Here is a 21,626-nt window from a genome sequence, read left to right on the forward strand (position 1 = left end):
CGTGAGCCAAAAGCAAATCAAGTATTTTTCACTGGTCCCTCTTCTCCCGGGGCTGCATAATTTCAGACAACCTTCTTTTGCCACGTGCCAAAAGAGAGGAACTGCTGAGTTTATGCCTATGAGCAATTGGGAGCTTGACTGGAAACACCGATTCATTTAAAAGGTCACAAGAATTCCACCAGAACTGAAATAAGAGATTTTAACTCATAATTGGGTTGGAAAAGAGGCAGCAATGTTGCTTCGCCTTGGGAAGACTCCGTCTGCTTTGTTTTCTCTTGCTGCAGAGTAAGAGGAAGATGCTTTGCATCACCTTGCAGCAAGCTGGACAATGGCATTACTCTATGAACTTTGGTATTTAAAACAGAGTTTCTGGATTTTTGTAGCATAGCATAGCATTACATCCAGTGATGCCTACACTCATTCCTTTCCAAGCTGAGCTAGCTCAGTTCCTCGGGGCCTGCAAAATAGAGCTCTTCTGCCAGGTATTTGGTTGAGGCCAGTCAAAGACATCAACATCAACACCCAGAACTCCACTTCCCATCTTCCCATACAGATATGCCCATTAAATACATCAAGGACAATCCTACCTTGACCCATCTATGAGATTACAGTTACAGCTATGTTAACGTTCAATCATTACTGCTGCTGTTGTTATTATTGGTTGCTACTGTTACTAGTGTTACTGCTCCTACTCAATTTATATTGCGTCTGTTCATGTTTTCTGTAAACTAGCCTGAGCCGTAAAGGGAGGTCTGTATATAAATATAAGAAATATATAAGAAATAAATAAACAAATAAATTGTGTCAGTATGATGGCAGATGAATGGACTTCCACTTATGCACTCAACCACAGCAAAATAAAAATATGTCTTTTCGCCCTCTGAGATGGCTGAAGATCAAAGGAGAACCTTGGGATTCCACCTCCTTAGCACTTGTATACTGAGACACAAGGACAAGACTGTAATGGGAACATGGAGCTGATTGCACTGCCCATCTGCCTGCAGAAAAATGGCAGTGCAGCTTTCTAAAGCAGCCCTTCTCAACCTTTTGACTGTGGATGAGCCCCTGAAACAATAATATTTATTTATTTATTGAAGTTCTAGATTGCCACTCCCAGCCAGGCTGGCCCGTGGTGGTTCACAATGAAAATATAAAACCATTAAAACCCTAATACTAATACAAATAATCAATGGTGGCAACAACAAAACCTCTTATTTCCCATGAAACCTTAACTCTGTTGCTCGCAGTCTATGTCTAAAGATGGTCCAAGGCAGTGTCACCCTAGGGGTCCTGATGACAAGACGGGAAGGGAGGGACCACCCCCACATTTAGGTTTTGAGGAGTCCAGGAAATGATGTCAGCTGGCCACGCCTCCCTGACATGCCCCTGGAAGTGACATCACCACCTGCATTAAGAGGCAGGTTCAAGGATGACTGAGTGGGGGGAAGAGACGGAAGGTGGCTGAAGGCAGGAGTAGGCATGCAGGCATATAAACCATGAAATAACTCACACTTGGGAGGAGGCATAATGGAAGTGGTTGGTTCCCTAGCTTGTAGTTGAGTCCATTAAGGGAAAAAGCTGCAACCCCCCTCCAGAGCTCCTGCAGACCCCTGGTTGGGAATTCCTGTTCTAAAGCATACTGTGTGTACAGCAGCTTGTGTGTGCATGTGTGTATTATTTGATACTATAATCTGTACCGTGTGTGTCATAGTGTAGTGGAAGGCTGGGCAATTCTGCATCAAAAAGCAGAAAGGAAGGGGGAACTAATCTCTAGGAAATGAGACAAACATAGTGTCCTCATCTTAGGCGTATTACATGCTTTTTTACCCTCTAACAGGCCCCTTTCCCTTGACAATACAGGTTCAGACATAAAAAGTGTATACACACTTACACACATACACACTTACACAAACCTATGACCCATCAAGCTCTTGGGGGCCATTAGTACTGTCTACTCAGATTGGCAGTGGCTCTCCAGAGTCTTAGGTGGAGGTCTTTCACATGAATTACTGCCTGACCCTTTTAACTGGAGATGCTGGGGATTGAACCAGGGATCTTCTATATGCCAAGCAGGTGCTCTCCATTGAACCACAACCTCTCCCTTGCAAAAATGCCAAGGCATTTGTAGGGGAAACTCAGAAAAAGTCTGAACTGTTTGGAAGCATTTTAAGACCACCTGTTTGGGCTGGCTGTCTCCAAGCTACCACAGATCCATCCAACAGGATGCAAAGGCTATTCATTTTGGATTACATTAATTTTCTTTCTTTTGCTAATTGCCTGACACCTTCAAGATGAGCTATGAATATTATCACAGGAAAAGAATTAGCAAAACCTTACTATAATGAAGACTCCTGGTAGATCACCTAAAAGTATACCATTAAAGGAGAGTTTAATGATTCAAAAACAGGTTCTTAATTCAAATATTAATAAGGTTAATTCTTTCACTGTTTGGAGAAAAGGGACAGCAGCAAGTTCTGATAAGCAGAAACTGCCTTTGCAGATAAGCAAGCTCTTCAAATGATGCCATCAGAGAATTTTATGTAAACCTATAAACTTGCTGCCAGTTCTGAAGGAGCCAGGGAGAACTGTTTACTTAAGATTGATTCATCTTGCACCAATATTTTATGTATTACTGCAGGGAAAAGGGAGTCTATTTTCTAACACTCATTTGTTGATAAGGACACATCTCTACTATGGACTTAACCATGATGTTCAGTTCCCTCCCATCCATCCATTCCAAATCCTGGGGACTGAAGTTTCATGGGGATGCTGATAATCTTCTATTTGAGATTTCAATTAAGTGATGCCAAACATCACAGCATTCTTTGGGGATACGGGATCAGGGTGAAACGGCTTTGTGAAACTGTATTTATGCTGAATACTGTAGGTATCCCCTACATTTTCTTTCCCAGTCCAACAATTCTAATTTCATGGTGAGTTCATAATACCCAGCTCTAAATTTATTAATTATGTGGGATCAGCCCAGATCTGGGTCTCATTTTTTAGTACATTCATGTGTGTTCCAATTGAGTAGCCATTGTGTACTCTAATTGGGTATCCTTGGGTGGCTCAGAGAAGGGGGAAATGATGGGAAGCAGAAGAGCAACATGATGAGAACTTAGAAGTCCTCAGGAGAACGATGGAAAGAAGAACTGTTCATCATGGATGAATCCAATCAAATTTGAAACCACTAGGCAGCTGATTAGACTATTATACCACTAACAGAAAGAGGATTTCATTTTCTCTTCTGATAATGGGACAAAAGAGTTGCCTCGATTCTGTTCATTAAACTCACCCCCTCCCAAAGATCTAGGAACTCGGAGAAATAATGGCAGCGGTTATCCTATTAGATCGTTTCTCCTATATAAAGCCATTTTATGCTGTGCTCCTGAGAAACTCTCCTTTAAAGCCCTCAGTTAATTGCATGAATTCTAGCTGGAATTCATCCTCCTTTGGTCACACTTTTCCAGATCAGACATTGCTAGGGCAACAAAACCTTCCTATTAGTACTACAAATTCCTCACCTGACATATTCAAGGACTGTATTTGGCCTCTTTGCAGATGTATTACACTGGAGGCTCATAGTCATCTCGTGATCCACCAAAACCTCAAGATGTTTTCATCCTTTTTGGCCTAAAAAAAATGGCCCTGATATCACCTGCAAATTTCACTAAATTGATCCTATATATCTCTCTCAGTCATTTCCCACTGAAATTAGTCCCTATGTATTTTTCAAAACTCCCTTGCATTTAGGTCATTTAAGCATTCTCCTAGTTGTCCAGGAGCTGTTTATAGAAAAGTGGCTTCCATGTGGTCTGGAGAAACATGTAAAGGGCATCTCAATGTTCACTCACTGGAATAATGTACTTTGAACACACAGTCCTTTCATTTCCTATTGATTTTTGAAGAAAAGCAGAAGCCTGATTTTCAAGCTTATTCAATCTCAAAATTGGATGTGCAATATTTCAGCCATAAGAGAACGCCTTTTCTCTCTCAACACAACTGAAGACAATTTAAATAATATCTGAAGAGATTTTAGACAGTTTAGAGAAAGAGGGGCACAGCGTTCGTATGCTAAAAACATTCTGACCGAAATCCTGAGCATAATTATTACATGCACAGAAGATCCACTAAAATCAATAAGGTTTTTCAATGCATATAATTCATTGAATTGGTGGCTGCTTCTGAAAGAATGTTCAGGAGAGTGCTGTTTTCTTATCTGCATCGTATGCTGGGCGTAATTTAGTTAGATGATCACAGCATTCCATTTTAGATTATGTGTTGCTGCCGATTTTATATGTTTGGCTACTGTCAGATACAGGATGCTAGAACTGGTAGTCTAATCCAGAGGACTCTTTCAATGGCCTGAGCAAAATCATTTTTAAGACAAACTAATCAGCAAATACTTCAGGAATCTCAACAAATGAAAACCAATTTATATAAATACAGATGTATTGGATAGAAATATAGAATGTTATGTCCAGTAACAATAAGCAGCAAAACTATTTTACCTTCTTAACTTTAACGCCATCCTTTGGGGTTTGCTTTGTTGTAAGATTGTATCCAATCATCTGCTGAGCAAGTTGTCCTACAACTGTGGGGCTAAGGGGGGGGAGAAACATATCAATATGTATATACAGAAGTATTGCTAATGAGCCTCTTGTGGCGCAGGGTGGTAAGGCAGCCGACATGCTGTCTGAAGCTCTGACCATGAGGCTGGGAGTTTGATCCCATCAGCTGGCTCAAGGTTGACTCAGCCTTCTATCCTTCGGTAAAATGAGTACCCAGCAAACCACCCTGTATTGAGTCTGCCAAGAAAATGCTAGAGGGCGTCACCCCTAGGGTCAGACATGACTCGGTGCTTTCACAGTTAAAGGTACTTTAACTTTAAGTATTGCTAAGTTGTAAAAGACTTATAGCCCCAGCAAGGAGCTTTCAAGGCAAGTGAGTAGCAGTGGTTGACTTACCGTTGCATTCAACTGCAGGATCTCCCTTCCCATCCAAGTACTGATCCTGCTTACTTTTTGAGATCTGCTGAGATCAGGCTTTACCAAGCTGCCTTCCCTCCCAAACACATCGATACACAATTCTGAGGACTTACTCCTTAGTGAGATGCACACCTCCTTTGAGCCCGCTGCTGAAAACCCCCTTTCCTCTTCCTCCTGCTAAGATCTGAGCTTTCAATACGATTTCTGCAGCTTCTGCAAGAAAAAGGGAGGGGAAATCACCTTGTTGCATTATCAAAGCACTTATTAAACGGCAGCTAATTTGACGACATGATTTTTGTACACGCTTTTAAAGTCAAACAATAAACACATGAACAAACCGATATAACTTAAATTGTAAGCATCCACTGTGATCCCTGGGTGAATTCAAAATAATGAAACTCTCTTCATCAGGCAGGAGGTTTTGTTTTTTTTTTTTTAAGCAGGGAAGGAAGCCACATGTTGGTAAAGCTCCAAATTATTTGGGTTTTATAGTTTTGCTACCAGGCAGGCTGCAGACTTAATTAGAAATTCTCATCCAGTCATCAGAATTTGGCTTTATACTCAAACCTGCTCCAACAAAATGTATGCAATGCTGGGGACACAGAATTCGTAAACGTCGGTCCGATATGAGCCCAACAATGTGATGCACAGAGACCACAAAATGAGGTAGGCGATACGATAACATTTATATGTATATAGACAAAGGCCATTCCAAAACATAATTTAAAACAATATGGTACAAATACGAATAAAACGATATTTCTCCAATATTGCGTACATAAAATTGTAAACAGGGGCTACTGAAAAATATGGTGTATCAAGGTGGGGACTCCTGTAAAAAAGCTTTGGCTCGGATCTTCCTGGCGGCCAGAGCGAAAAGTGCCACCCTATATGAAATATAGGTGTCGACATCTGATAACAGATAGGTGATTTTGTCAAAATCAGAAGTGGGGTCTGAGTTCGGTAGTAACTTGGCAAGGAATTTGCCCCTGGGTTCAGAGTACAGGGGACAAGCCAAAGCATAGTGGGGCAGGTCCTCCACAGGCAAAGAGGTACACGATATATTTTATATTGCAAGTAATACATGATACGAGAGTAAGTCAGAAAGTTCTGCTATTAGGTTTCCCGTTCATACATGCACGGGTTTATTCCAAACAAAATATGTTTATTTCTTAATTTATTAATTAATTAGGCTTATATTCTGCCTGTCGGACCAGCTGGCTCAGGGGGGTTCATCTGTTGAGCAGCAGGCTCAGGGCAATTCACAATAAAATGTCCAGTTAAAAATACAGAATGAAATCAAAATACAAATATGTTTCCCAACAGCTGGCACGACTGACCATCTAGCCAACACTCCATTACAGATAACAGCAACCATTCCCAACTTTAACTAAACCCTTCACACCTCAGCGCTTCTGTTTAAACATGTCTCTGGGATTAGATCAGTGGTTCTCAACCTGGGGGTCAGGACCCCTTTTGGGGTCGAAAGACCCTTTCACAGGGGTTGCGGCAGGCAAGCAGCTTGGCTGGCGGGGAGGGGGGGCTGCCACTGTTGCCGCTCTTCCTGCAGGCAGAAAAGAGCAAGATCGGAAGAGGGGCTCTTTGGTGTTGATTCTATCAAAGCAGATAGAACTCTCAACTGAGGTCTGTATGAGGCAGCAATTGCCAAATGCTGGCCTGCTCAACTGCATTTTATCCTTTTCTTACGTCCCTTGCTGAAACTGGTGATGTGCTGAGAGTATGCTTATGAGTATTTTCTCTCTAATAAATGCTTTAAAACTTTTGATATTGGTAGTGGCTCTCTGTACCACATAGACCTCAACTGTCTTGGACACACTATTTTAAACGGAGTACCACGAGGATGGAGAGTGGCAGTTAGGTGGCAAGTGGCTACTTCCCCAGTAGTGCACAAGAAGAAGAAGAAGAAGAAGAAGAGGAAGAAGAAGAAGAAGAAGAAGAAGAGTTGGTTCTTATATGCCGCTTTTCCCTACCCGAAGGAGGCTCAAAGCGGCTTACAGTCGCCTTCCCATTCCTCTAGTAAGTTGTTCCTGTGATAACTAGACAATGGATAGTGAAAGACACAGAGGCAAGGTCTTGGAACTGGGAAGCTGGAAGTTCTGGTCCATCCAGTAGATAATTTCTACAAAGGCCAGGTGGTGGCTGCTGTTGAAAAGAGAGAGAGAAGTCCCTCCCTTCTCAGCAGGAATATTTTGCCTGTTTTTATTGCAACGTTGTTGTTAGGTGCGAAGTCGTATCCAACCCATCACGACCCCATGGACAATGATCCTCCATTTATTGCAATATATAGCGGCAAAGAGTTGAACTATTTTCTGACAATTAGCAACCCCCCCCCCCCAAATAACTGTATGTTACAAGATTCCATTGTGACAAGATAAATGAGCAACAGAAGGCAATACGTAGGATCTTGGAACAGAAAGGCACCCCCCACCATTCTGGAGCATTTTGAACACAACTAACCTACCCCTGTTTTCTAAGTTGATTGTTGTTATTTTGTTTTGATTGTCAAGTAATAGTCACTGCCATGCACACATGGAGTAAAATTATAAAACAGATGCACTGAATTGTTATCACGCAGATATATATATATATATATATATATATATATATATATATATATATATATATATATATATTTAAGCACAGGAAGAATTGTAAAAAATCATATTTTCTTGTCCACACTGTCCCTACAGGAGATGTACTAGAAAATATCTGCCTTCTAAGCATTTCCTGCTACTCTAGAGCATTTCAGCATTAAACCATCCGCCTGGAAGATAGGCCATCCATTCCAGCACATCCCCTTCCGACTCCTGGCTTACTGTAATTCATGCCACCCAAAAGGCAGATAAGAAGGAAATTTGCATGCAACAACTGCTCCCCCCCCAAAAAAAAAACACAACCCCAGTTTTATAAACATGCTTCATCTAAGCATACAAATTATTAAGATGAATTTAAAAATAAATCACTTTCCAGGCGACAACAGCGAAAGCCAGACGTCGGTTCCGTGCACTGTGATAAAACATCTATTTTGGCATTGTTAATGGACGCCATGAGCATTTAATTAGATTACGTTGAGTCGCTAACCATCCCGACAATGAAAGCCTTGTATGCTCCTTGATAAGTGCTGTCAATTATGACGGAGATCATTACCCTTTTGTGCCACGGGCTCTTTGGGCCTTCAGAGCCTGCATACTGATGACTTCTCACTTGGCAGCAGCAAATAAAACGGGTCTCCTTCCCCCCTGCCCCCCCCCTTTAGTTAAGCTGCCAAGGGAGCATCCAGGCAGCTACGAAAAGAATTCTTACTGAAACAAACATGAAAGACATAAATAAGTGAGCAAGGAAAAAGTAAGCATAACCATGTAAAGGTTAGACCTCCAAGTACTAATCAATATAGCGACTTAGCCAAACACTTTACAAACAGGTTCCTCACACCCAGGGGGGAAAAGTGACATGAAAGTAATTTAATTCCACAGTTATTTGCCCAAGCTCTGGAAAATGAAGTAAACCAGACAAATTTTATTCCACAGTAACCAGGCCTGATGGTTTAGCATCTACTAAGTTGATTCACTTCTCCGGTCTCGCTGTTTCCATTTTATTTAAAGATCTGATTTCTGGTAAAGCACAAACAACCAATTCCTCTTTTTTTGTTTTGTTTTTTTTGTTTTTAATGTCGTCTCCCGCCCAGAGTCCCAGATCGCATTAAGAAAGAGTACTCCACACCAGGAAATATAATTATACCTGAAGTATATACACGATTTAACTATACCCCCGGGATTGCGCCGCTGAAAAAGCACAGCTTCTAACAGGCTTTGTATGGATATGAAATAAGCCCATATTCAGAAAATGACATTAAAATGGATCTCTTTGGTTAGGGCCTATCAAAGTGGCTTCAGCCATTCTGTACGTCACTCCAAGAGACGTTCTCCTTCTGCAGTTTGTTTATACATCTATATATGAATGGGCGGGGGGGGGCAGGGAGACAGGCCTTTGAAAGGCCTGGCACAAAGAATAAAGTGTCATGTCAATATTTACAGCCACGGGGTGCACTACAGTGCAATATAATGTAGCATTCCTGACAACACTTCACTTTGCAATTAAGGCCTCTCAATCAATTCCCAGTCCCTTCTCTTGGCCAATAAGACTTAGTGTGAAATTCATTAGGGTGTTTGCTTCACAGCTACAAACTCAAAACAAATTAGTAAGATAAGTCAGATGCTTGTTAAAAGTGTATTGGTTTTGTCACTAATTTAGTCATTAAGCATTACACTGTAAAATTAAAAGGGGGAGGGATTGTATAGCCAGACACAGAAAACTCTTCCTGCTTTTTCTTCCAGTGCAATAAAGAGATGATTTACTAGCCATATGTGGGGCCAAAGAGTTTTTGACCGTTCAAAAGCCCTAAGTCAATATGATTCTTTTATTGGGGGAGGTGGTGTTGACAATGTGTTGCTTCTTAATGCTCTATTTACACAGTCACTTCAGCATGCAGATTATGATATTCACAGGGACAAAACACAAGGGGTGGGATCCAACCAGCTTTTCAGCTGGTGAAAAAAGGATGGCTGGCAAAAGAAGGAAGTTATAATAGGGATCATGGGACCTAAAGGTAAAGGTAAAGGTATCCCCTGTGCAAGCACCAGGTCATGTCTGACCCTTGGGGTGACGCCCTCTAGCGTTTTCTTGGCAGACTCAATACGGGGTGGTTTGCCAGTGCCTTCCCCAGTCATTACCGTTTACCCCCCAGCAAGCTGGGTACTCATTTTACTGACCTCGGAAGGATGGAAGGCTGAGTCAACCTTGAGCCGGCTGCTGGGATCGAACTCCCAGGCTCATGGGCAAAGCTTTCAGACGGCTGCCTTACCACTCAGCGCCACAAGAGGCTCTATGGGACCTACAATGACAAAAATCATGTAGGACTGAGGGGGCAGTAAAGAGAAACTTGGACAGGTTTTTCATTGAGTGAAAAGGCAAGTTGGACCCAACCCATGATCTGTACTAGGCATGGGCAGTTTAACTTGGATAAGTCAAAAAGTACTTTTTTGGGTAATCCAAGCTGAATCACCCATCCTTTGCATCCAAACATTCTGAATCGGGATGCTGAATCAAGATTTGCAATTTGGCCACAATTCTGCTGTTTAAATGCTCCCCCTTCTGCAAGACTATATTTTTTTAGGAATATGCTATCAGAAAAGGAGAGGGTATTTTCAAGTAAATACGGTTGTTAACAGCACAATAAGGGAGGAGGGGGAATTTCCAGGAAGCTGACTAGGTGGTATTTTGGTTTAAGTCCTAGACATGCCAGCACAGCTAGAGGGGAAAGGGGATAACTCAGGGCATGGTAAGAGTGAGTTGACTCCCTAAGTACAAGAATACCCCACCCACCATCACCAGCAGTAAACTAGGCTATCCAGAATCACGTCACGGTTCACCTAGTGTCATCCATGGTGACACTGGGACTCTTGAAACTTCTTGCCAGCTCTACCTGTCAAGCAGGCCACATCTTGAAGGCTCGTGTACTACCTCTTCCCTGTTTAGGTGGAGGGCATTGTTTAGCCCATCCACAGAGATTTATGGATCTGGATGGCTTCCTGAATTCTTTGTGGGATCCAATGCCTCCTGGTGCCTCATTGGATGATCTTGACAGTGACTGACATGACCAGATGCTGGCAACCATCGATGAGAGCATCCCCAATGTTCTTTCTGCCCCACCTCAAGCAAGCACCCTGGTATACCAAGGAGCTACGTAAGAGAAAAGGGGAAATGAGATAGCTAGAGCAAGTGTAGAGGAAAACTTGCAATGAAGCATTATGAGATCCTATGACATGGCAGTGAAGGTGAGTTTTATGCAACCTCCCTTGTATCCACGAGCTCACAACCAGCACAATTGTTAAGGGTAATTCAATTTTTTACGACCCTTGAGAATGGGCACAAGAATTGTAACGAATTGTGTATTAGCTGTGAGGCATTTGTGAACTATTGTCACTTCACCATGACCTTTCACAAAGTACCTTTCCCTGATTTGTGGGGTTCTTCAGGGCATGATTTTGTCACCCACTCTGTTCAACATATTTATGTATCCTCTGGCGCAACTGGCCAAGAGATTTGAGCTCAAGTGCCATCAATATGCTGATGACACCCAGCTTTATCTCCTAATGGATGAATGTCCAGACTTGCCCTCAGAGACATTTGCCAGTTGTTTGGGAACAGTGATGGCTTAGATCAAGCGAAGTCATCTGAAACTCAGTCCCTCCAAGATGATCCTGTAGCTAAGTAGGAAAAGCCTGGAAGAGGCAGCACATCTGCCTTACCTAGATGGGATACAGCTGATGGCTGCATTAACTGCTATGAATTTAGAAGTGACCTTTGGCTTTGCTCTATCAATGGAGGCTCAGGTCAACAATAAACTGGTGTTCTACCATACGTGGTCTGGGCCCAGCATACCTGAGGGACTGCCTAACTGATTATACCCTGCAAACACGATTTTGCTCAGCCAATTCAAACTGTCTGGTTATCCCCAGACCTAAATAAGTATGTCTGGCCTCAACCAGGGCCAGGGCTTTTCAGTTCTGGCCCCTACCTGGTAGAATTAACTCCAGAAGAGCCATGGGCCCTTCAAGAACTTTATCAGTTCCGAAGGGCCTGCAAAACAGGGCTCCTCCAACAGGCCTCTGGTTGGGGCCTGTAAACAAGTAGTAATGCCATCATATGGGCCTTCCCTGGGACTAACCTACCCCTGGAGAAATTAAGGTTTCTAGCTGATATGGGTTGATGTGTTTTTACTTGTTTTAAATTGTTAAATATTTATTGATTTTAATGATGCAAACTACAATGAACAGGTACATAGAATAAATAATAAATAAAACAATGGCCAAGCCCAACCATCCTCAGGCTTGTGTGTTCCATTCACCCCTTCAGCAAGACCAACCAACAATTCAGAATTTAGGTTTGTCCACAAGATAAAACAGCAATTTGTTAACAAGTTCCAATCTTGGGACATCTCAACAAATGTCCATCTCAAAACATGAAATCTTTATCCTCAGCTCCGCATAAGTGGAGGGGGTGGGAAAATGGTATGCAGCAACCCAAGGATAATGCAAACTAATTCATGTCATGAACAAACTGGAGTCCGAATGGCATATCTCAGTCTAATCTCTGCTTCACTGTATTGCTCAATGAATCCCTCCACATTACTTTGTCGTTGACCAAAACCAAGACCACAACAATATGATTATTTTAAAAATAGAGCTAATTGTGAGTCAGAAAGCCCACCAAGAGAGCTGTCGTAGCACGGCAGCAATGAAAAAGAGCTGTGATTTTTTTTTAGGTCTCAAGTTCAAATCTTGCCTGTGCTACAAACTCACTAGGTGGCTTAGGCAAGCCACCCGCTCTTCATCTCAACTGCTGTCTAGTTGACCTTACTGGGCAGCTGAAATAGGCAAAGAAACTGCCGGGTGTTATTAGCATCCTGTAAAACTTTGATCTTATGTAGCTCAGCTTCACTCCAGTAGAGGTTGGGAGAAAGAAGCACTTGGAGTATACTGCGCCCAATTCAAAATCCTTGTAGCCCAGCCTGAGACTACCGTCCTAGTAAACGAATTAAATCTACAAGAGCAATTCTTCCAAGGGAAAATACCTTTGGTATTAGGATTTTACAATACATCTCATTGTGTTTGAGTGTTGTGAATACAAATGGAAGGGCTGCCCCTTGAAATTGCCAACAGCCCTCCGTCCCATAATGAAAGCTTATTGTGAATCAATAAAAAAAATTGGACCTGCTTTAGGAACTATGATTGCTCTGGTCCACTGGAAACGCCTGCAGCAGAAATGAGCAGCTTGTTTTCAGCCCACCACCGTGTATATTTAACTGCTGGATTCCTGATCACGAAACAATATGGTTGGGCGAGAACGGCGATTATGGCTCCGGATGCAGGATGCTAATTTTACCTACCTGCGAATTGTTCTAATATTCCATTCACCCTGACAGGGTATGGAGGCGACATCAAGAATAGTAACAGAATTATTTGGCTCTGCAGAAAGTAATACCACATAGTGCAACAGTGTAACTTAGCTGTTCCAAGAGAATCTTTAAAGAACAAGGCAAAGACAGACGATCAATGTTTAAACGTCACTCCTGGCCATCTTTTTGCAAGACATACACACGGGCGCACACATACAACCAAATGGCCACAATCCCCAGATGCTTTTATACACACCTTTCAGAAAGCACTCACGGTCTAAGGGCACTTAGAACAGGGGTAGTCAACCTGTGGTCCTCCAGATGTCCATGGACTACAATTCCCATGAGCCCCTGCCAGCAAGCACTGGCAGGGGCTCATGGGAACTGTAGTCCATGGACATCTGGAGGACCACAGGTTGACTACCCATGACTTACAACATAGGCACAGAGAAAACCTACATATCAAATGACTTTTCCCATCTTCTTCAGGAGATGTAGCTGAAACACTCTGGGATTCCATTTTCAGATAAATGAAGCTGCCACCTAGGTATGGGCACAGGGGGAAAATTCAAACCATTTTGGATTCTGCCCGAGTTGATTTTGTCTGAATCGGAGAGAGTCCAAAGTACCCTTCCCTGACTTGTCCATCCCCATTCCTCTCCCCAATCCCCACTGACAGCCAGATCTCAAAGGCTCGGGAAGAGTGAAGGTGGGGCTATCCTGAACCTGCTCTCCCCGATCCTTCAGGAGCTGGTTGTCAGTGGGGATCAGAGAGACTCCCCTCCCTGATGCCAGCTGGCAGCCTCCCACACAGCCTTCTGAAACTGCAGAGAGAAGACTCCTTGCAGCCTCAGATGGCGGCGTGGAGAGGAAGGAGCCTTTTAGGTAGCTCTCCCAGTGCGAAAGCTACTTGCTGACTCCTTAAGCCTTGCCCCCTCATGCCACCCTGTCAGGCAGCGGTGAAGAAGGAGCCAGCAAGCAGCTCTCCCAGTGGGAAAGCTACCTGCCACTCCTTAAACCTCCCCCCGTCCACCACCCTGTCAGGCAGCAAGGAGAAGCTCTCTGCAGCCTGACAGAGTGGTATAGGGAAGAAGGGGTCAGCAAGCTATTCTCCCAATGGAAAAGCTACTTGCCAGCTCCTTAACCCTCCCCCCCCCACAGGCAAGCAGCCCTTAAAGGCTGCGTGCTAAACATCTAATAATGACAGGCACCTAGCCCACTCCCCAGTTGGAGGGGGATTTAAAGGGAGCAGGTGAGACGCCTGCCATCACCAACAGTTAAGTGTTCCACTCTCCCTTTAAATGGGGTGAACATCTAAAGGGAGCAGCCAGTGTGCCAAACAGCTGATGATGATAGATGCCCTGTCCAGATGCATGTGGGGCCCCCTGTCATTATCAGCTGTAATGTGCTCACTCCCCCTCTTTCTCATGTAGGGGAAGCATTTAAATGGCTGAATCAGAGTTGATTTGAACCATTCAAATGCAGAAAATGGGCAGTTCCATTCAGATAAGCCAAAAAAGTATCCGGGCCCAACCGTCCATGCCAAGTTGCCACCTCCAAGATGATGTAACCACCTTAATGTTGAGAGGACCCTTTGTCAATGCTTTGACCTGAACCTTTTTATATGTCTCTGTCCTCTCCCACTGCAGACATTAACAAGCAATACTGCTCGCCTTCATGCTGTGAAAAGCTTTATCAGATTTTGATTTTGACAGGTCAAACTGTTGTTAAAGGCGTAAGAGCTGGCAAGGTCAAGTTTCTCTGGTCAACTGACAAGTCAAGATTGTATAAACAAGCCTGAGATGGATCAACACTTAAGGTACACAGGGCCTTTATCCCAGATGGAGCCTGTCCTGGATTTAAAGCTGTCACTGTAGCCAGCTCTCAGATATTTCATTTATTTGGTTCAGATCCTTAAAGAAAGATCACAGCAATGGGCACAGGATCCCCTGTCGTTTTCCAACAGGTACAGATCAGGTCCTCATGTTTTTTCCCCCTTCACCCATGCCACCAAGTTTAAGAGATTTTTGACTACATGTGGGTTGTAGCAACGGATGGACCTATTTGTCTTCAAGACTATGAGGTGACAGCAGAAGATCTCTTGTTAATATTCCCAGAAGCACATATAACTTCCTTGTTGGTCAGTCAAAATCTCAGATCGTCTCAATCAGCATATCCCTGACCTCTTAAATCTCTAGATTGCTCATTGCCAGGTATTCTTGCTTCATAAACGCAGACGGTATGGCATCACAGTTAACAACACTGGACAAGGATTGAGTTACAGGGATGCCAGCCTCCAGTTGGGACCTGGGGATCCCCTGTAGATTCAGATAATTTCCAGACTACAGAGATCTGTTCCCCTGGAGAAAATGAATACTTTGGAGAGTGGACTCCATGACACTGTATCCCACTGAGTTCCCTGTCTTCCCCAGGCTCCACCCCCAAATCTCCAGGAGATGCCTAACCTGAATAAGGCAGCACTAGGGGGAACCTGGCCACCCTAGTTACAACACCCACCTACTCTGACATTGAATCTGAGCCATTTATTAAGTATCATGTCTTAAAGTCATCTGACAGGGCTGCCGTGAAGATCAAACGGGGAGATGCACTGTCTCCTGAGATCCTGGGAAAAGAATGGGAAATAATCAGACAGACGTCTTGCAGAATTGTCCAGCCTTTCTTTTTATGATATGCTTGAATTACCGCCCAATCTGAATGTGTCCTTCCATGTCACTTCTGGCTGCTGGTGCCTTAAGAGACTTGGGCCGGTCGCTGCCAGTCTAAGTAGACAATTCGGATCTTGACGGACCAGCGGTCTGATTCAGCGTAAAGCAGATTCGTGTGTTCACCTGTCCTTATGAAACCGTGTTTTTTCCCCTCCCAACAGAAAAAAAGGAGCTGCTACGTCCCAAAGCAATCTCTGGTTTCAAAGACAGCACTCCCACAACGAGCAAGCAAATAAATGGAGACGTGAAAGTGAAGTGTGAAATTGAAGCATCCCTATAAAACACAGATCGGCCTCCCGCCCACCACTGGAATTCAGCCACATCATCTATTATGTGAAATGCCTGCATACCAGCAACCTGTATGGGTCTTATTTTTAAATTAATGCCCCTGCTCGTCCCAGTCGTTCCATTTGCCTTCCATCCCCCAGATGTGCAGCCATCCTTTAAGCTCAAGAGTTTCCAGGCCCTTCCATTTTTTCCTGCCTAGTTCCGCAACTGAAGACAGATAAATCTTCATGTCTGTAATGCCTGCGCTCCTTAAAAAATACTGTATATTTATTACAAAATTACAAGCTTCATTAAAATCTATAGTGATAAATTACCCAGTCTCTTGATTCTGTCAACTGATGTTATTAATTGTTTTCACATCCATTACTACACACTTCACCAGAATTCAATTTTTTTTAAAAGCTAAATAAAAACAAGTAAGGCTTCCTTTGACTACTGCAATCTTAAACAGCCCCCAAGCAAGACTCCCTTTTTCTTGCACCTTATCTATAGGGTGATATATTTCTCACTTCCTTCACTCCACCCAACCTGCAGTCCCACCCAACCTTGAGAAAGCTGACTTGGGACCCACATCAAGTAATAGGTCTGCAGAAAGCGGGCTGCAGGGACAACAGAGAAGGCAACACAATCAGTACCTCTTCCTCTCTTTCACTGACCCACATGACTATTATTTCCCATGGGTTCCATGACCCTAGGAATCACCATTCCTGGCATCAGAAGAGACTGATGGGGATCAAGGGGGAGGGGAGGGAAAGGAAAGTGAGGAAGATCTGAAACTGTCAATATCTTCCACTGGCTCATCCCTGGATTCCATTTTATGTCTCTACTAGCTTCAAAGCCTGTTCTTAAGAATGGGCCCTGAAAGGGTTCCCTCCCCTAGCCCCTGGCCAGGCAGCTGAAAGGTGGCTTTGGGCCGCAGCTGGCAGCCAAATCAAGTGGGGCGGGTGGGGGCTGGGCAGCTCATTAGCAGGGCCGAGACAGAGCTCCTTAGCAGGCAGTCAGCAGGCCAGGAGGCCCTCGTTAGCAAGCCCTCCACCACGATCCTTTGCCCAGGGCCCTCTCACTTGCTGCTGGCTCCATCCACTGAGGCGTCTGAGAGCAAAGAGGCTAGAGTCCAGGGATGGAGGGCGGGAGCCGCAGGGGCAGGGCCAATCAGGACAAAGCTGGTTGCACCCTGATTGGCCCTATTCCAACTTGCCCCTATTCCAGCCGGACACGTCCCACCCCATAGGCTGTTTCAGAAATATATAGAGGAACAACAATGGATAAGGATGTCAGTATCTCTGAATCAGCCATTGTCACGGATGATACTTATTCCTATGCCAATTTTATGATTTATATGCCCTCCTTTCTCCCAAGGATCTCAGGACAAGGGGGAGGGAAACAATATAAAACAATTAGATTTTAGAAAACACATTAAAGCATTAGGTTTTTTTTTTTTAATTAGGTAATAGCAGAGAGACAGATGCCCAAAACCTTTACTGTGGGGCACCAGAGCCTGAATGATGTCAAGTCTAGCTAGGAACTGGCCCTGCTCCATTGGAGCGAGTAGCTGCAGAACATTATCTTGTTAGTTAATCTTCCCTGATTACCACTTCCCCGAGTGGCTCCCACTAACTCTGCTTTGGCACCAGGACTGCAAGAAAACAGTAGCCAGGCTGACCTTAACGCAGAAGGCCTTTCTGAACCTAGCTAAGCACAATTTGCAGCCGCATGACTATATCCAAAGGGCTAACTGGTATACACTACCCAAGGGGATGGAATCTATGGCAAACAATTGCTCCTGTTTTAATAACCTATTCAGGATTGTTGCCATGCTCACCACAAGGTGCCCATAATACCCCACCTTTGAAACATTCTTGTGTGTTCAGCATATGAGAACTGGGTAGGAGTTTTCCCAATCCACAGCAGATGGCTACCTCCGTCATGCCGATTTCACAGGTCAATCTGTTTAGGCATTCTTTGTGCCCAAGCTGGACTAGACAGACCTTTCATCAAGTTCAACATGTCGGTCTTTACGCCCTGCAAGGCTAAGGGACACTGAAAGAACGCAAGCATGCATACTCGTCTTTGCCTCCGGCTCTAGCTACAAAACAGGCAAAGGCGAAAGAGACAAGGGAGTGTATATTTCTCTACTTTGCATTTTCTTTTTATTAATGCAAATACAGCGAGCAGGGGACAACTGCTCAGCTGTGTCTGGAAATTCACACTATCATAATAGCATTTATTATTATGCCGCAAGTAGTAGGCGGCACCGAAGCCAAGCAGTCATTAAGAACGACGCACATGGCTCCTGCCCCTAAGCTGCAACAATGTGCGCACCTGTTTTCCTGGGCTGCTTTCAAAATGCCTCTCTCTCTGTGATTCTGTGCAGAACATGGGAGCTGGGCAGGAGGAGGGGAGAGAAAGTACTTCTCTCTTTGGATTCTCTCATTCTGCACCGCTGAACCGCCAGGCTGACGGTAAGGAACATGTGCAAATGCTGCAAATGGAGAACTGGCATTGCTTTGTGAATCTACACATGTGAACACCAACAAAAAACAAAGAGGCAGATAAGTCAGGCCGTAGTAATCCGTCTGAGTCTACTGCAGGGGTAGTCAAACTGCGGCCCTCCAGATGTCCATGGACTACAATTCCCAGAAGCCCCTGCCAGCATTCGCTGGCAGGGGCTTATGGGAATTGCAGTCCATGGACATCTGGAGGGCCGCATTTTGACTACCCCTGGTCTACTGTGTCCATCCACTAGCACAGCAAAGGAGAGCTGCATCTCTTGGCCCACTGGGGGTGTGTAGCTTTGCTTCCAGCAGTACCTAATCCAAGCAAATCTGAAAAAAAAAAAAACATCCTGCGTTCCATTGTGATCAACTACCCAGTCGGAGCTTCTCTATCATGCCCTGAAAATAGTTTTGTCTATTCTCCCTTAATTCATTTTTGTACACTCAGACAACAGTCCGATAAGGAGTTCAGGAGATATTTTGGTCAGTTCTAATTAAAAGAAATCATACCTTGCTGGATCCGATGAAGTGTGCATGCACACGAAAGCTTATGCCCAGAATTAAACTTCACTGGTCTCAAAGGTGCTCACACTTTGTGCTGTTATGCCTTACTGTTTTTGTAGGCCACACTCGAGACTGCCGGCATCGGGCTACTTCTCAAAGCAGAATGCACTGAATTAATGATCTCTTTTAGCAATGGGTTCAAATTACGGGAAAGGAGGTTTCATTTAAATATTAGAAAGCACTTTCTGGTGGTGAGGGCTGTTAGTTGATGGAATATGCAGTCTCAGAGGGTAGTGGAGTCTCCTTTGGGGGATGATTATAGGAGGAGATTGGATGAGCACCTGTCAGGAGTGTGTCATTTTTAAGGCCCTGAGAAGGTGGGGGAAGGGCTGCACTGGTTGGCCCTTTGTGGTCTCTTTCTGCTCTGTGCAATTTTGATTCTGAGAACCTTCTATTCCCAAAGTCCTGGAGCAATGTTATGATAAACCAGAGTCCAGAAACAAAATGGTGGTAGATTAGAAAATCCCCAATCAATCCAGGCCAGTGGGCTCTAGTACGCACTTGGGGATGCAAAAATACTCATGGAATGATGATCAAAGAAGACCGGTCACCATGGTAGCAGCAGGGACGTCGTTACGTGGACACTGAGATGTCAGCATGGGACTGCCTGTGACCTTTAATCAAGCAGACCCCGATCAAGGAGTGGTCCATGCGCACAAATCACAGCCATGCAGCTATTTAGATTGCACCTGTTAAACTGAAGCAGATGCACCATGAATTGAACCTCCTGGAGGTAGTTTATTGTCGTCAATCCCAGAATTGAATAATCCAGGGGGTATACTCCACGGTACCTTGCAAAATTACCAATATATGTGGCAACTCAGTTATTATATCCCATTATACTCAGTGAGATGACAAAGGATTCAGAGGTACCCAAAAGATCCTCAGTCACATACCGCTTCATCGGCATCCCTAAAAAATACTGCAGCTACTTAGGCTGATTGTGCATTCAGGGCCCTTCCTCTGAATGAGGCTGGCAGCTGACTCCCTTTACTCAGTGGAGTACCTTGCCAGCTGACCCTTGCACTCATTCCCTTGCAGGATTAGAGCCTTGTGCAGCTGCTGCAGAGGATGAAACATTAGCAGTCGCTAAACACAGGATGGATAAGCAATTTGGATGGCACCAGCATCTGCCTTGAGGGACCCCCTACAAACAACATTTCACAGGGGTTTAGCTGGTTGCAGTGGGAAACGAAAATCAGTAGGAGCCACTACCCCTACTTAAGACTCAGACAAACTTTATTGGCATACAGCCCCTGCTTAAGAAAATAGGGGTGGGGGAAACTGCATTTATTAGCAGAATTACACTCTTCCTTGACCACTCACTTCTGCGGACTGAGAAGGGTGTAACTGTGCTGTTAAGTGCCCCTTAAATCTTTGGAACTGCAGGCCAGTGCTTCGTTTTTCTTTACAAAAAAAAAGGTCCCCATTTGTGAGAAACAATTAGTTCATCTGGACCTGGAGGTAGCAGAAGGACTGGCCTTCAAGTGATCCAGCATCAGATTTATAAACAGTATATCTTTATTGGCCTGCCTCTTTCAAGCAGGGCTGCTGGTACTCCATCACACGGCACAGTGTACCAAAATGTCAATACTTCATCATCACCCTTTTGGGCTCGGATATCCCTCTGATTGAAACACCAGGTATGATCGAGAGAGGACAGGCCTTTCTCCCCCTCCCCCCGTCCCTGTACAAAAGTGACTTGAGTTCCATTTAAGTCTTCTTTTGATGATCTAAATAAGATTAAATTGGTTGCCTGTCCTTGTGATGAACCCCTTTGCTTAGGGGCAAATTTCACACAGAAAGAAGCTTAAAAATATATAAAAGGACTAAAAACGAAAGGTGTGTGTAGGGGGGAATCTGATGGGAATTCATTATGATGTCTCTTTCTTGTGCACTGAAGGCTAAATAATTGGAAATTGCTGGTCAAAAGCTGATTTTTCAACACCGACGCCAATGAGAATCTAAGAAGTAAAGTTCATCCATGCTAGAAGTGGACAGTACCGTATCATTGCTCACAGGTTTAAGCGCAGGAGGACAAAAAAAGAAAAGAAAAAGGAACACAGATTAATTAAAGGACAGAAACCTTGCAGAAGGAAACGGAAACGTATTTCTGAAGACGGAAACGTATTTCTGAAGACATCATTGTTTCCTGAAGAGTGTGCGGAGAATCTGCCAATGCTTTCATTTGTTAGTGCTCCTAGTCTCTCTCTCTCTCCCCCCCCCCCTTTTCATTTAAAAGCTACTGCATGAAGCAGTACAAGGGAGAAATATTGTGGCCCTCAGGCAACTGGTACATATTAACTACTGTAAGGAGATGAAGTCTCATCAAAAGTATGCCTCTCCATTTCATAATTTAATATATGCTGGGACCAATAATAAACTAAGCAGAAGTCATAAAGGCAAAAGGGGGGTTACGCATCATGTGGCTGTTTAGCTTCCAACATGCACACGTTCTGCCAGCCTGCAAGAATGATAATCAAAGAAAAAACAGTTTGGAAGAGACATTTGGGTGGGTATAATTGGCCCATGTCCAATATTCATCATTTGCCATCATGTCTTTTAAGCCAACAGAAACTGAAAGGCC

General features: G+C 44.0%; 1 protein-coding gene across 1 annotated transcript in view; it reads right to left on the bottom strand.

Moving 5' to 3' along the window:
* The window catches only part of SUCLG2 (succinate-CoA ligase GDP-forming subunit beta), a 209,887-nt gene that overhangs the window by 99,238 nt on the left and 89,023 nt on the right, over positions 1-21,626 (bottom strand). Inside the window, exons 3-4 of the mRNA XM_077325118.1 lie at positions 5,102-5,201; positions 4,512-4,602 (exon numbers count right to left, since the gene is read on the bottom strand). Of these exons, the coding sequence (XP_077181233.1) occupies positions 4,512-4,602; positions 5,102-5,201 (191 nt within the window). The remainder of the gene's footprint in view (positions 1-4,511; positions 4,603-5,101; positions 5,202-21,626) is intronic.

This window comes from Paroedura picta, chromosome 3 (genome assembly GCF_049243985.1).
Source record: "Paroedura picta isolate Pp20150507F chromosome 3, Ppicta_v3.0, whole genome shotgun sequence".
NCBI classification, from domain to species: Eukaryota; Metazoa; Chordata; class Lepidosauria; order Squamata; family Gekkonidae; genus Paroedura; species Paroedura picta.